The sequence below is a fragment of the Myxocyprinus asiaticus genome, chromosome 26 (assembly GCF_019703515.2).
Source record: "Myxocyprinus asiaticus isolate MX2 ecotype Aquarium Trade chromosome 26, UBuf_Myxa_2, whole genome shotgun sequence".
NCBI classification, from domain to species: domain Eukaryota; kingdom Metazoa; phylum Chordata; class Actinopteri; order Cypriniformes; family Catostomidae; genus Myxocyprinus; species Myxocyprinus asiaticus.
Window position 1 is genome coordinate 42,266,512 of NC_059369.1, and position 16,816 is coordinate 42,283,327.

The 16,816-nt window shown below is 39.1% G+C and overlaps 1 protein-coding gene across 1 annotated transcript in view; it reads left to right on the forward strand.

The window, feature by feature from the left end:
- The window catches only part of LOC127416903 (Golgi apparatus protein 1-like), a 63,306-nt gene that overhangs the window by 8,308 nt on the left and 38,182 nt on the right, over positions 1-16,816 (forward strand). The window contains exons 2-6 of the mRNA XM_051656497.1: positions 7,798-7,827; positions 10,706-10,792; positions 11,301-11,516; positions 13,280-13,483; positions 15,810-15,881. Coding sequence (XP_051512457.1) covers positions 7,798-7,827; positions 10,706-10,792; positions 11,301-11,516; positions 13,280-13,483; positions 15,810-15,881 — 609 coding nt within the window. The remainder of the gene's footprint in view (positions 1-7,797; positions 7,828-10,705; positions 10,793-11,300; positions 11,517-13,279; positions 13,484-15,809; positions 15,882-16,816) is intronic.

A 16,816-nucleotide genomic window follows, 5' to 3' on the forward strand; every position in this document is an offset into this window, starting at 1 on the left:
GCCCTAGCGTACCAAATTGCAACATTCTAAAAAACAAATCAGATTGCCCTAGCATTCACATAGCAACATGCTAGCAAGCAACCCAGAGCGCCCTAGCTTACAAATTTAACATGCTAAAAACCACCCAGAATGCCCTAGTGACCAAATAGTAACACGCTCACAAACCACCGAGAGCGCCCTAGTGTACGACTTGCAACATGTATAAAACAAACCAGATTGCCATAGCATTCACATAGCAACACGCTAGCAAGCAACCCAGAGCGCCCTAGCCTACAAATTGTAACATGCTAAAAACCACCCAGATTGCCCTAGCGACCAAATAGCAACACTCTCGCGAACAATCCAGAGTGCCCTAGCGTTCGAATTGCAACAGGCTAACAAACAACCCAGAGCACCCTTGCGTACGAATTGCAACATACTAAAAACCACCCAGATTGCCCTAGCGACCGAATAGCAAAACCTAAAAAAACATCCAGAACACCCTAGCATCATCATAGCAACATGCTAACAAACAACCCAGAACGCCCTAGTGACCAAATAGCAACACGCTCATAAACCACAGAGAGCGCCCTAGCGTACGACTTGCAACATGCAAAAAACAAACCAGATTGCCCTAGTGTTCACATAGCAACATGCTAACAAGCAACCCAGAGCGCCCTAGCGTACAAATTGTAACATGCTAAAAACCACCCAGTTCGCCCTAGCGACATTATCGGAACAAGCTAAAAACCATCCAGATTGCCCTAGCGTCATCTTATCAACACACAAACAAACCATCCAGAGCAGCCTAGCGTACTTGCCACAAAGTGTTATTAACACATGCGAATGAGTTTGCGATTTGCAGCAAATTATTGCCAGAAGTTTGCAGCACAGATCATTTGAGTAGTAAAGTTTGCTAAAGTTGCTAACTAATAATATCATCCTTTACATATGCATCCCAGACTCAAAATCAATGCTTACTATCAAATGTGAATTTCAAAGCACAAAATATCCAATATTATTGGTTTGGTTTATAAAGTGCTTCCAAAGTGTCAAGGAGAATTTTTCCCAAAATTATAAAAATAGAGTTTTTATTCTACACACAATACACAAATTGTTTATGTATTATAAAATGTACACACACACACACACACACACACATATAAATATATATGTATATACTGTATATACGCACCGATCGGCCACAACATTAAACCACCTGCCTAATATTGTGTAGGTCCCCCTCATGGTGCCAAAACAGCGCCAACCCGCATCTCAGAACAGCATTCTGACAATTGTACAGAGCGGTTATCTGAGTTACCGTAGACTTTGTCAGTTCGAACCAGTCTGGCCATTCTCTGTTGACCTCTCTCATCAACAAGACATTTCTGTCCACAGAACTGTCGCTCACTGGATGTTTTTCTGTTTTTGGCACCATTCGGAGTAAATTCTAGAGACTGTTGTGTGTGAAAATCCCAGGAGTTTGCCACAGGGATTTGCCAGAACTTCAGATTTTTGTAAGGGTGCATAACAAAATGTTAAAAACACCCAGAACATCCTAGTGTCTGAATAACAACACGTTAAAACCACCCAAAGCACCCTTGCGACCCCATTGCAAAGCATTAAAAACCACTCGGAATTGTGTGTTGCCATTTGGTTGCTAGGGTGTTCTTGGTGGTAGCAACTGCCTAAAAACATCCAGAACACCCTAGCTTCATGGCAGTTCGTTTTGCATGGGCAAGCACCACTCGCTTTTTCTTTAGGAAATATAAAAAAACATCACTTTGAAATTCAAGTTGCAAAGTGACAGTGTGACTAATCCAATGCAAAGATTTTGGCACTGGTTTTAATAAGAAACCACATAAACTGACTTCTACAGGTGAAATGTTTTTGAAGTTGTGTTCACACATGAACACTTGTGCAAAGCAAGTGCAGGTGGGGTTGTTTTCCAGGATATAAAGGTTCTGGAGATATCAGGTGTTTGAATAATTCTCCTGGTGTTCATATCACGAATGTAGTACATGTAGCTTATGCATAAAATGCGTTTCACCTCAACCAAATCCCTGACTAAATGAAACTTCACCTTTTTATCAGGTGTCAGTCTGACTGAAGCTCGTTCTTTTTGAGGATGCTTCATCCGTGGCTTGTTTCATCTTCTCTTTTGCCTCATTTATGACAGATCCAAACCTGCCACTGTCCGCATTGCTGCAGAGGTGATATCACTGACACACAGAGAAGGGATTTGTGTCCCTCAAAATGGCTTTATTTAACTAGCAGTAGTGGTGTATATATACTGTACATTACAGGTGAATACAACGATTAACTCTAAATACCTCTACTAAACTAAACATCTTATCATAAAATAAAGAACCAAGTTTTTGATGTCTAAAGTGAGCATCCTGCACATCTAATTGTAATGGATTTATTCAGAGCAAATGTGTGTTTATAGTGTGCATACTAGTAAAACGTACTATTTACATTAGCATTCCAATTTGCATGCCACCTAATGCCACCTATTTTAACATTAACTGTTGTGATGATTGTTACTCAACATGAGACAGAAAAATGAACTAGAATGTTTTAAGACACATTTTTGATGTGTAATACTGTGGGGAAATTGATGTAAAAAATCTTGAAAAGCTTAAAAGGAATGGTGTCCAGTTACAGAATGTAAGATACACTTTTCCTGATACATTAATATAAGTGTTTACCTAACAACCTAAAAAAAATCCATGGGCATGTTATTTATCCAAGGAAGTTAAGGTCTTTATAAAGGAGATTTACTACAAATATAATAAGACGTCTTTGTCCTTCTTAGTTCCTATTCCCTTTTAATTATTAGAGAAAGTGTCTTGTTTTTGTCCTGCTGTAAACCTTTTTCCGTAGACTTTGTTCGGTTCTTGGAGGCCTGTTTCATTAGAAGAGTCTCACAGGGGGCTGAGATTCTGATTAAACTCGAATTGCAAACACCAACCTCCAATTTTGGATCCATTTGAAGTCAATAAGGAGCTGAGTAGTTGGCCATGTTTTTTTTTTGTTTTGTTTTTTTGCTTCTGAAAGTTGTTGGAAAGCCCTTATTAGGATTGTGTAAAACTGTGAAAACAGTCATAGAAATGCAATGGATGGCCAAGTACAAGCAAAAGTCTTTGAAAAGTAATCTGTAAGGCCTGCCTCTAAAAACTACAGTTGCATTCACTGTTGTCTACAGAGAAGCCAGAGAGAATTTTAATAGGTAACCATGGATGAATTTCATATCACATGACTTGAAACCACCTTGCCTGATATGCATTGCAAAGAGACATTGGAAGTCACCGATCATTGAGCTCATCTGTTTAAGTCCAGTGATATATAATGTTTCCTATTGCTTAATAATTAGTTCGATTCAAGCTACTAACTGATGCTATTTCCATTGAGACCGTTGACATTTAAACTGTTTCACCCGTTGACCAGCCCTCATTGCTATGTGATCCAAAGCGTATGCTTTGATATTTAGCTTTTTTATTATTATTATTGATTACAGTGTGAAACAAATGAATTGGAATAGAAAAAGACACAAAGGATTGATGTCATTGATTAAAAAAAAAAAATCTTTCTTTTGAATCAATTCTTTGGTTGAGGGACAAAAAAGTACGAGAGACCTTTTGTTTGGGAGTAAAACTTTGGGTTGGGTTGACGTTGGAATCATAAGCGATTGAAACATTTGACACAATCTGTATCTAAATAGTTAGCACGGTGGCTCAGTGGTTAGCACTGTTGCCTCACAGCAAGAAGGTCCTGGGTTCGAGTCATGGCTCAACTGGGCCTTTCTTTGTGGAGTATGCATGTTCTCCCCGTGTTCGCATGGGTTTCCTCCAGGTGCTCCGGTTTCCCCCACCTTCCAAAAAAGTAAATTGGAGACCCTAAATTGCCTGTAGGTGTGAGTGAGAGTGTGAATGTCTGTGTGATGGACTGGACACCTATCCATGGTGTTTCCCTGCCTTCAGCCCGAGACAGCTGGGATAGGCTCCAGCACTACCCGTGACCCGGCATAGGACAAGAAGCTATAGAAGATGGATGTATTTAAATACATATATATATATATATTTTATATATAAAATTTTATATTTTTTTCTACAAAAAAGAAGAAATTGAAGTAATATAAAACAAAATGAAAGCCGCACTATGAAACTATGCAGTATTCAATATTTATCCGAATTTTTGTTAATTTTAAATATACATATTTAACATACTTGATGTTTAATATAAATATTTAATGTTTATATTATACTGAGAAAACCAGCAGTATATAAATTTATAATAGATCCGCCTGTGTTCTTAACTGCCTTGAGAGTATTGAGTCCTGGTGTACAAATAGAAATGTTCTGTTCTGGCTGCGGATGAGGAACTGGGGGGATTGATCTGGGTGTGGTGACTGATCTCAAATATCAGTATGTTCCTATTTAGGGCCACTGCTGTGATATCGTCCTCTGTTCCCCATCAAGAATTTTGTTGATGAAGCTGCTGTTTAGTTGTAGTGTTTGAACGCCAGTGCTGTTCGTTTTCTCAGATACTGGCTCAGTGTTGTCTCCTGTTGCCATAGGTGTTTAGTAAATGTGCTCCAGTTTTTCTTTTGATGTATCTGTAACACTACATTACCTTTAGTGAAAACGATGGGTAAACTAACAATGAACAATACTTTTACAGCATTAATTAATCTTGGGTAATGTTAATTTATGTGTATACTAGTACAACCCCAATTCCAAGTTGGGACAGTATGAAAAATGCTAATAAAAACAAAGTTTACAAAGTGATTTGTAAATTATATTCACCCTTTGCTATATTGAAAAGTCTTCAACTAAACATTATATGATGTTTTACCTTGCGAATTTCGTAGTTTTTTTTTAAAAAGTACAGTAATTTCAAATCAGATAATAGAAACATGCTCCAAAAAAGTTGAGACAGGGGCAATTGAAGACTAATAACAATTTGACGAGTTGAAATAAGGCGATGTGGAAAAAGGTGATGCTAAACGGGTGAGGCAATTGTGTCATAGTATAAAAGGAGCCTCCAAAACAGCCTAGTCCTTCGAGAGCAAGGATCATTCGAGACTTGTCAATTTGCCAACAGATGCTTCAGCAAATAATCCAGCACTTTGACAACAATGTTCCCCAAAGACAAATTGGAAGGATTTTGGGCATTTCACCCTTTACAGTGCACAATATAGTTATAAGATTCAAAGAATCTAGTCAAATCTCGGTGTGTAAAGAGCAAGACGAAAACCACTTCTGAATGTGCGTGATCTCCGATCCCTCAGACGTCACCGTCTTAAAAAACGTAATTCATCAGTAATGGATATCATGAACATGGGTTTGGATTACTTTAGTAAACCTTTGTTAGTCAACACCACTTGCCGCTGCATCCACAGATGCAAGTTAAGACTTTACTATGTAAAGGAGAAGCCATATATCGACACTGTCCAGAAGCGCTGCCGAATTCTCTGGGCTCGGTCTCATCTTAGATGGAAAGTAGAACCGTGGAATCGTGTTTTGTGGTCCGATGAGTCAAAGTTAAATCGTTTTTGAAAAACACAGCCATCGTGTTCTCCGGGCCAAAGAGGAAAAGGATCATCCAGGCTGTTATCAGCATCTGGTCCAAAAGCCAGTGTCTGTATGGGCCAGGGGTGTGTCAGTGCCCATGGTATGGGTGACACACATCTGTGAGGGCACCATTAATTCAGACAGATATGTTCAAATTTTGGAGCAGCATATACTGCCATCCAGCACCATCTTTTCCAGGGCCGTCCCGGAATTTTCAGCAGGACAACTTCAAACCACATACTGGCCAAATAAGCAGAGAGTGTGGTTGCTAGATTGGCCTGCCTGCAGTCCTGACCATCTCCAATTGAATGCGTGGTGCATTATGAAGCGCACAATATGGCAACGAAGACCCTGTACAATTGTGCAGCTGCACCTTTATAAATATGTTGACAGTTCAGTATTGATGTGATTCCATCACAACTGTCATTTTTATATATCGATGCACTATTGTTTTATAATAATAGATTGTATATATTTTCTGTATAACCAAGTTATGTTACACTAAGGAATGGAGCTTTGTGCATTATCTTGAACATTGTCTAGCATTCATTTCATTTGTTATTGTAGTTTACCTTGCTGAATAATTACAGATTAACATTGTTTATGACAGTTACTGTGAATCAGCATACCTGACATTTAGTATAAAGAGAAGATCGTTGAAATTATTTGAAAGTTACAAAGCAAGGTAGCTTGCAATTTGTCAGCGTTAGCAGGCAAGATCAAGTTAGCTAAAATGACACCGATCAATCCTTATGGCACTATATTTCACATGCTTTGCAGTTATGTAAGCTTACCTGTCCAATAAGAAGAACGCCAATTCAGGGTCAGTTTTGATCCCCAAAACAGAACGAAGGTCCCTCCAGGAATCAAATGCCCTGCCGATGTTCACTCTAGTTTTCGCTCGACCATGATATTGTTCCCGCTTAGCCTAACTCTGTGTTTGTGTATTTGTCGGTGTTGTGCTGGAGCCGGACGTTTGCTGGATTCCATCTCTAAGATAACGTTACCTAGTGTTGCAGTTTGTTGTTGCTGTTGAATAGCAGAAGAGAAGCACTGAGGCAAGGCTCTCAGGAGTGCACATAAATGTCACTTCCTGTGGATTTTCCCGGCAAAAACGACCCGCTCCCTTCACATGAAAATCAGTCTACAGGCTTTAATAGGCAACCTAGGAAGTCCGGGAAGGGCTCATTTTTTAAGTTGCATTACAAGCCGTTCACACATTGGCAAAAAAAGGCAAATATTACATGAAAATGTTTACATATTGCACCTTTAAAGAGACAGTACCGGTTTTAGCATGTGTTCAACAAATCAAATACTTGTAAATAGTACAAATTATGCAATTTAACAATAAATATGTAACAAAAATAATATATTAAATATAATAACTTATTTATTGATTGCATACATTTATTTGTTCATTTAAAAAAAACAAAATAGTGAAAAAGTAATAAATATAATTAGTGAAATTAATATTTTCCTAATGAACCAAGTTAAAAGGACCCCTTTATAATTAACCGCATTAGCTGGAAGATCATTTATTTTATACTTAAGCAAAAGGGATATTATAACTGAAATAAAGCCATATGAATCAATATTGGTTCGAATCAAGAGCTTGTGAATCGGATTCGAATTGAATCGGGAAATTTGTATCAATACTCAGCCCTAGTAACCTATTCCATCAACTTTATACTACATGCTACACCTTGTGTTAACACAGGTAGAATTTATGTTTCACATGTAAGTCATTATAGATGGGCTGACACGTTATAGTCAAGTCATTTCTAGAACTTTGTATTTGAATGTGCATTGATTTTTGCCTGTGTTGTCGTCCCTTGACAACTGCTTATTGCATTTACGTGCACTATGAGTCACTCAGCGCTTGTGGATTGTATTTGTTGACAGTTAGCAGATAGTGGTCGCACACAGCTAGTCTGAGGAAAACCAGACTAGTTTTCCTCAGGAGGAAAATTAAAAGTTTTGACAGAGCACAGGAGCCACTGTTTGTGAGGCTTGAAGATACATAAAGGGATTCACCTAAAAATTATAATTCTGTCTTCATTTACTCCGTTTGATATTTTATCTTTTGTTTAACCCAAGTAATTACAAGCTCTTTTTCCACATAATAAAAGTGAATGGGAACTTGGACTGTCGAGCTCCAAAAATTGATGTTAAAATATTATAAAAGGAGTTTATATGCCTTAAAATTCTAACTAAATTCTCTCTCTTTCTCTCTCTTTTACAGGAGACGGAGATTGCTGGTGACTGTAACCATGTAAGTGCTTAAACAGGCCTGTCTTTATAACATCAGCGTTCTGCCCAAATATGACTCATCTTTTTTTACGTCACTGCCATTCTCACCTGTTTACAAGACCCTCTACACAAGCTTCATTCTTTCAGACCGGTTCTTTGTAGCTTTATGAGAGAGAATGTGTCAGAAGCATTTAGAGATCGGGTGCATCAGCGAGTCATTTCAGAAAAATAATGGCCTAATCACGTTCTAATGATGGCTGCAGCATGCAATTAATTTGGTGATGTCTCTAGAGGGGGACCTGCTCCTGATCTCACTCCCTCATATTCAGTGCTTTGATGTTCTCGTTACAGCCACTGTGCAGAGGTCTGCTCCACAAATCAGAGATGCAGGAAATTTAGGCGAATGATTCAGGCTTGAGTCACCCTTCTCATTATGCGAGCTCAATATTGGCCAATAATTATGATAAAGACCTGATACCGACATTTTAAAAACTGAAAACATATAAACATTTATCAGCACTATTAGAAGCTATGTCACTAATGTGCAATCTGCTTTCTGAGAGGCAAGATGTTGACCAACCATCATGCCATGGTCCAGATCACTGAGATCACATTTTTTCCCATTCTGATGGTTGATGTGAACATTAACTGAAGCTCCTGACCCGTATCTGGATGATTTTATGCAGATGTTATGTCGTATGGATGATTGTTGGTGCCAGATGGGCAGGTTTGAGTATTTCTGTAACTGCTGATCTCCTGTTTTCACACACAGCAGTCACTAGAATTTACTCAGAATGGTGCCAAAAACAGAAAAACATCCAGTGAGCGGCAGTTCTGTCGACAGAAATGTCTTGTTGATGAGAGAGGTCAACAGAGAATGGCCAGACTGGTTTGAACTGACAAAGTCTACGGTAACTCAGATAACCACTCTGTACAATTGTGGTGAGAAGTATATCATCTCGGAATGCTATTCTGCGATGCGGGTTGGCGCTGTTTTGGCGGCACGAGGGGGACCTACACAGTATTAGGCAGGTGGTTTTAATGTTGTGGCTGATCGGTGTATCTTTATGTAAAATGTTTTTATTTTATTTTTTATTTTCATTTTACATAATTATATGTTTACATAATATATTGTGCAAAATTAATGTTTTATTTGATCATATTTTTATAAAAAAAATTACATTTATTAAAAATGTACATCATATATTAGGTAAAACTAATGTTTGATTATATATTTTATATATCTTTACACAATATACTGTATTATGTAAAACATTTTATGTGATATATTTCTCAGTTATTATATTTTTACATAACTGTATTGTGGCAAGCGGGGTAGGGCCGAGCGAAGATGGTGCGAAGCAAGGCCGGGATGGACACCTGGAGCGAATTATCTCGCCCAGCTGTTGGTGATTGCGGTGTTGGCGGGCAAGGGATAAAGCCGCAACCAGAGCTGCAGACGAGAGACAGACAGAGAGAGAGAGAGATGCAGTGAAGCTGTGTTTGTCTGTGTTGAGCTGAAAAGCACCCTGTTAATGTGTGTTCATGCTGCTGAAAAGCAGTGGCATTGAATGTGTTTGTTGCACTGAAAAGTGCTGACAATAAAGAGGCTAACGTTGGATGTTTGCCTGGCTCCCGCCTCCTTCAGAGAATTAAAGAACTTTGTCACATTGGTGCCGAAACCCGGGACTGGAGGAAGACGCGCCATCAGAGAGCCCTCGCCTCTGACAGGATCAGGACGCCAAGGAGAGGATTGGTTCAATGGTACTGGAGCGGTCCATCAGGAGACGGAGGAGCTGTTACTGTCCACCAGGGGATGGAGGAGTCGCTGCCGTCCGCCAGGAAGCAGAGGAGCCATTGCCTCCGCCAGGGGACGGGGGACCCGCTGCCATCTGCCGGGAAGCGGAGGAGCCGCTGCCGTCCGCCAGGGGATGGAGGAGCCGCTGCCGTCCGCCAGGGGATGGAGGAGCCGCTGCCGTCCGCCAGGAGGCGGAATCCAGTGTCATCACCCTGCGTCACGGAGGATTGCTGGACAGCTGGCTGAGGACCGAATGGCGGCGTGGTCGGGAACCGGAGATTTTTTTTTTTTTTTTTTTTTTCTCTCTCTCTCTGTCTCTCTCGTGCTCTTTCTCTCTTCACTCCCCTGCCCTCATCCTACCCAGGTACCCAGGAGGCGGGGAAGACCAGCCGGCGACGGAATGGCCGAAGGGGCAACTCCTCCCCTCCAGGAAGGGAGGAGGGGGAGTAAGACAGACCGGAGGTTACCCCAGCCTGAATCGGGAGGTGGGGGTATGTGATGAGGAGGGGTGTGGCCGGGCCGAGATGATGCATGCCCATCGTGGAGTTGCCCAATCAGCAGGAGAGAGATTAAAGGAGGAGCTGGGGACACCAGAGAGAGAGAGAGAGAGACGCACAAAGCAGTGTTCGTGTGTCTGCGCTTTTAAGTCTTGGACAGTGTTTTATTAAAAGTCTCTTGATTGTTATCCGGTTCCTGCTTCTTCATTTCCCAAACAAGTAGAGATCGGTTACATATATGCTTACGTAATACATTGTATAAAATGAAAGTTTGATTTTATAAATTGTATGTAATATATTTTGAATGATATTTTTTATGTAATTATATATTTACACATTATATTATTTTAAATAGATTAATTTTGTAAATTTTATATAACATTTTATATATTGTGTATAATATGTATTTCATGCTTTCACTTTGTCTTTGTGATTAGCAGTCCGTTAACAGATCTCATATCACAACTCAGAAGCAGTAGTTCATGTTTATACAGTGCAGGGCTGTTTGTGGTAATTCAGTTCACTGATTTTCCAATAAAGAATGTCACATGTTGAATGGTTGACATTGATATGCATTGTTTTCTAAATGTTCTTTTTTTTGCCAGTTATTGTGGAACTACAAGCTGAATCTCACTACAGATGCAAAGTTTGAGTCTGTGGCACTGGAAGTGTGCACAAGCACCATGTTAGAGGTCAGTGTCCTTCTGGGGTCAAAGTATTATTCTTCAATTACCCAACAAGTTAATCATGCTCTCTTTGAGACTGCAGCAGTATCGCTCAGTGTGTGTGTGTGTGTGTGTGTGTGTGTGTGTGTCTGTATATATGTAGTGGAACTGCCACTACACTATGCATAATGCATTAGTAATGCAGCGTGCTTTTATGTTTGACTGCACTTAGAGCTGTGATAATATAATTAAAATGAATCCCAATAGACAATTCAAGTTTCTCACTAACCTTTGCAAAAATGTGTGTGTGTGCCTGTGTGTGTGCGTGTGTTCTGATACACATTTGTGTTAAGATTTACAGTTTAATCACCATTAGAGAAATTGACTCCAGATTTAATTGAGAATCTTAATTCTGTGGCATTGATCCTTGACTGTTCCATCTCACGTAATGCTCTGCGGATAGTGAAGAGTGTTAAGGGGATAGTAGAATTTCCATGCACGTTTTGGGAAAACATCTCTTTAATGTTTTTCTCAGCTGAAAGAGTGTGCAGATGAGGAAAGAGGGAAAGGCTATCTGATGTCCTGCCTGGTGGATCACCGCAGCAACATCACGGAACGCCAGTGCTATCAGTACATCACCAAAATGACCACCATCATCTTCAGCGACTATCGGCTTATTTGCGGCTTCATGGACAAATGCAGAGAAGACATCAACACCCTGCAGTGTGGAAGCATCAGCGTTGGAGAAAAAGTAAGCTTGCATTCCAGTAATAGCAGAGAACGCTTTGACACCCAGCCCGGTTAAAACCGCAAACCTTCAGGCCATTCTAGAATATACCAAAGGATGTTGGCTTGGCACCAGATGACACTGCCATTCTTGAAACGTTGACGCTCCTCCGGGCATGCTGGAACATGGGCACCCGGTCGCCACACTTCCCTCGTTCCCCCGGGTGCACATGCAAATGAGAATTTATTTTCTCTGCAGGAATTAGAAAAAGGCCATAGTTAATTTTAAACTTGTCTGCTCCTTGACTTTAAATAGCTAAGCTCAGACTGCCACTGACAGAGTTTTAAAGGTAGAAGAAGAGTTTTATATTTGCCTACTTTGTGGGTGTGAACATCTTATCTTTTAGATCATGGGCTTTGCGGTAATTAGGAATAAGTAGGTTAGGGATAAGAAACTAACAGTTCCCGTTCTGGACATTGGAAAAGTTATTTTGTGTCAATTCCTGCGCCTGACGGGAATGTTCCGGGTTCAAAATAGCATCAATGACCATGCTGTTGATTACTGCAGAAAGAATTTCGACACTCAGTTTGTAAAAAAAACACAAAAAAAACAAGCAAAAATTATGTTTGCAGTAATACACTTTCAAGGAAGTCCATGAGGAAAGACATTTCGGAGAGTTTAAAAGCAGAAATGAGCAGTACAGTGCAAAAATGAGTTGTAAAGCTAGTAAGCGATTACATCACACTAGTCACATTTTGCGGCTATGCTTTCAACCCTTTTATTCCTGTCAATCCTTGCCCCCTAGACGCCCTGTTGTAAGCTTGTTTTTCTTTAATTTTGTAAACTGAGGGATGAGTCAGGCGAGACAGGTGAGGTCTATTTACCTTGTTATGAACCCGGAACATTTCTTTCGATTTTGCCCCTAATGAAAATTACTGTGTTCAGATTAATCATTGACCTTAGTTTACCAAGTTACTTTTCAATTGCCTTTGATAGTGGTGTTTCCTGGGCTTTTAGAAACTGTCATCAGGAAGTATTCCTTGGTTATTGGTCTTCTAGTTTATGGGTCACTTTTTTTTTTTTTTTAGCTTCCCTTTAACAAACCACAAAACCATTAGTGTCTTAAAGGAATAGTCCGGGTTCAATACAAATTAAGCTCAATCGACAGCATTTGTGGCATAATATTGATTACCACAAAAATTTATTTCGACCCTCCTTTTCTTAAAAAAAGCAAAAATGGAGGTTACAGTGAGGCAAGTTACAATGGAAGTGAATGGGGCCAATTTTTGGAGGGTTTAAAGGCAGAAATGTGAAGCTTATAATTTTATAAAAGCACTTACATTGATTCTATTGTTAAAACTCATGTATTATTTGAGCTGTAAAGTTCTTTAAATTGTCATTATTTTCAGTCGTTTTAGGGTTTGTTGACATTACATCGTCACGGCAACAAAGTTGTAAAATTGGCTATAACTTTACACAGATGTGGTTAGTAAGTGATATTATCACACTAAAATCATGTTTACATGCATATTGGTTATGTATTGTGGATATACCTTTTGAAACAGTGAATATTTTAACATTCAAAAATTTGCCAGATTCACTTCCAAGTGTTTAATTTTGCACTTGTGGTTCATTTATCACTTTCTTACATTAATCTTCTGTTTTTCCTCTTTTATTGGTATATAAACAAGCGTACATCCTAACATACTGTATGTGGTGTCCTAAACCAACTCAAAATTGAGTTGTCCCAGGCGTGAAAGCCTACTAATTTTGTTTTTCTGTTTCAGGACCTGCACTCTCAAGGTGAGGTGATTGCATGTCTGGAGCGAGCTCTGGTGAGGGAGGCAGAGCAGCAGCAAAAGGCCCATCCAATCAAGGACGACTGTAAGAAGGCCATCATGAGGGTGGCTGAACTGTCAGCCGATGACTTTCACCTCGACCGTTACCTCTACTTCTCCTGCCGAGAAGACCGGGAGCGCTTCTGTGAAAACGTACGTACCAGCTTATCTGTCTCACCCAGACCTCAGAGAATCCCAATGTCTCCTCTCATGATCATGTTTGATTGGTTACCTTAATCCATCTCAATGGCTGCATCTCAATTCATGTCCAGGAAAACCTGGAAATTGTAGGGAATTTTAAAATTGTGTTTTCCAGGCCTGCACTGAACAAAAAGATACTTTGAATTCACATGATTTGATCATCAGTTCCACATGAATCAGTCAAGTTACATCAACATGATTTTTTCTTCTTGGTTTAGTTTATTATTTCTTTGTCAGTAAACCTAATATGTTCATGTAATTTCAGCACAAATGACCTAATTACGTAGCCTCAAAGTGATTGCATATTTGTCCTCCCTGACATTAGGACTGGGTAAAAATGTATATTTTCCGCTGCATCTCGGTATCGATTCTTAAATCCCAAGATCGATCTATTACTCTATGTAGCAACCCTCTATAATGCAAGTAAATCACTCGTATGTGCAACCAAATTTCACGCTATGTGACTAAAAATGTCTGATTATCCAATGGCTGGGAAACTTTCAGATTTCACTCACCAGTGATTGAGTAGTATAGTAATCCATAAGACTCCAGTGGTTAAATCCATATCTTCAGAAGTGGTATGATAAGTGTCTTTTTTTAATTTAACCACTGGATTCATATGGATGGCTGTTTACTGTTGAATGAGCGCTGTGCACATTAACGAGAGCGAAGAAGCAGTTGTTTTTATCTCATCAGTGCAATGTGTTTTTAGAATTAATGTTTCTTTTTACCTTTTTGATCACCAACTGACTATAAATAACAGAAAGGATATTAAAGGAGACATGAATCTGAAAATGGGGTGTTTGGATCTCGTCTTTGGACACACAATACACGGAACGAAGCAAAAGGAAACTTTTACTTGACTTTTACAAATAGTTATAGTACAAGTTCTCAAATTAAAATCTACACACTCTTGAGTTTTGCAACAGTTTTACCTTCTAACAGATATCGAACAGCACGTTGATGGTCTGTAGCCATGCTTTAAAACAGTCCGTGAAAAAGTTTAAGCAAAATCAGAGTTGACGTCGTTAAATGCAATGTAAATGTAACTATATGGCATGTCGCAGCTCAACTAAAGTGGTGGCACCGCGATCCGCAACACCTCAGGGCCCACTGCAGCCAAATAAGGTCAGTTTTCTTCAGGGCACGCACTCACGAGGCACAACACGCTGTAAAATCTAGGCTGAATCCAGCTTCCTAATCGCCTGCTTTTTATACAGTAAAAGGATCGCAGTGCTTAAAGGGATAGTTCACCCAAAAATTTATCATTTTTTCACACTTATGCCATCCCAGATGTGTATGACTTTCTTTCATCTGCTGAACACAAATTAAGATTTTTAGTAGAATATTTCAGCTCTGTAGGTCCATACAATGCAAGTGAGTGGTGACCAAAACTTTGCTCCAAAAAGCACATAAAGGCAGCATAAACGTAATCCAAATGACTCCAGTGGTTAAATCCATGCCTTTAACATTGATTTGTTTCTCACTCACATCTATCATATCGCTTCTGAAGACATGGACTAAACCACTGGAGTCTTATGGACTACTTTTATGCTGCCTTTGTGTGTTAAAACTTTTGGTCACCATTTACTTGCACTGAATGGTCCTACAGAGCTTAAATATTCTTCTAAAAAATCTTCGTTTGTGTTCTGCTGAAGACAGAAAGTCATTCACATCTGGGATGGCATGAGGGTAAGTAAATGATGAAAGAATTTTTATTTTTGGGTGAACTATCCCTTTAAGTTCTTCTTAGCCACTACACAACTCAATCTCTGGTGAGTAAAATATGAATATTTACTAGCCAGTGGTTAATAACGGACATTTTTTAGTCGCATATGCGAGAGATTTAATCACAGTGTAGAGGGCTGCATATGAGTGTTAATAAGTGTAATTTATTAATAAAAATTAAATTTTTGGTTTGTACATGTAAAAAATCTTCTAACATCTAATATGCCTTGCTTTGTTTTTTTGCTGTTGTTTTTTTTAACAAATGAAAATGTTGGATTGTGTGTTATATTAGGCCAAATGCATGGACAAATACGGAAATAATATGCTATTCATTGTTCATTCAGTTGATTGGCAGCTGCCCCTTAGGCGCTGTGAGTAAGAATGACAGGATTAGACCACACAGCTGCTTTGTGTAGGAGTAGATGCGGGCGATGTGTTGATGTAGACCCATCAGATGTGTGACTTTTAAGTGTCATATATCTCCAGATTGACTTGGTTAGATGTCTCAATGCTTAACATTTTCATGGATGTCTTTTTTTGTGTGTTTCAGACTCAAGTGGGAGAGGGCAGAGTGTATAAATGTCTTTTCAACCATAAATTTGAAGAAGCAATGTCGGAAAAGGTGTGACGTGTATAATTACTGATATATTGTTATGCATTGCATTTAAAGGAATGATCTGGGTTTAAAACAAGTTAAGCTCTAAAGACAGCATCTGTGACATGCTGTCGATTACCACATAATTTGACTAAAATCATTCTTTAGACTCACTCCTGAGAAATCATATTTAGGGAAATGCCCTCAACAATAGAAGTCTATGGGGGAAGACACTGCAAAAGGATAAGCGTTAACATACTCAAGTTATGAAATTATAAAAAAGACTTAAACATTATACGTGTTAAAATGAGACTACGGTGATAGAAGGTTTGTCGCTTACAAACTTTGTCTGTGCAAAGTTAAATCCAATCTTTCAACTCCTGTCATGACTATGTAAAGGCAGTAAACATGGTAACGTTTGCTCAATACATCCAAAAAACCCCAGAAGGGAACGGTTTACACAGAGGAAAATCCACCCACAGGAATTACGTTAGTAATGTATAAAATGCTAAAAGAAGTTAGACAACTTTACAGATCAAACAACACACATGTTTGTAGGTAACATTTTCTTGTAATGTCTTGCCCTGTACGGTAGACTTGTATGTGCTTTTACAAAATGCATTACTGCAAACAATTTGTGTTGTGTTTTTTTGTTAGTTTGGGATGAGTCAAAATTATTGTCTGTGGTAATAGACAGCATGGCATAGATGCCATTCAGAGAGCTTAAAGGAATGTTCCGAGTTCAGTACAAGTTTAGCTCAATCGACAGTATTTGTGGCATGATGTTGATTACCACAAAATTTAGTCGACTCGTCCTTCGTTTATTAAACAAATAATAATAATAATACAATGCTGCTGTAGGTACAGTGAAGCACTTACAATGGAACTGAATGGGGCCAGTCCGACTCCATAAACATTAAAATACTCGCTGTTTCAAAAGTATATCTACAGGACGTAACCAT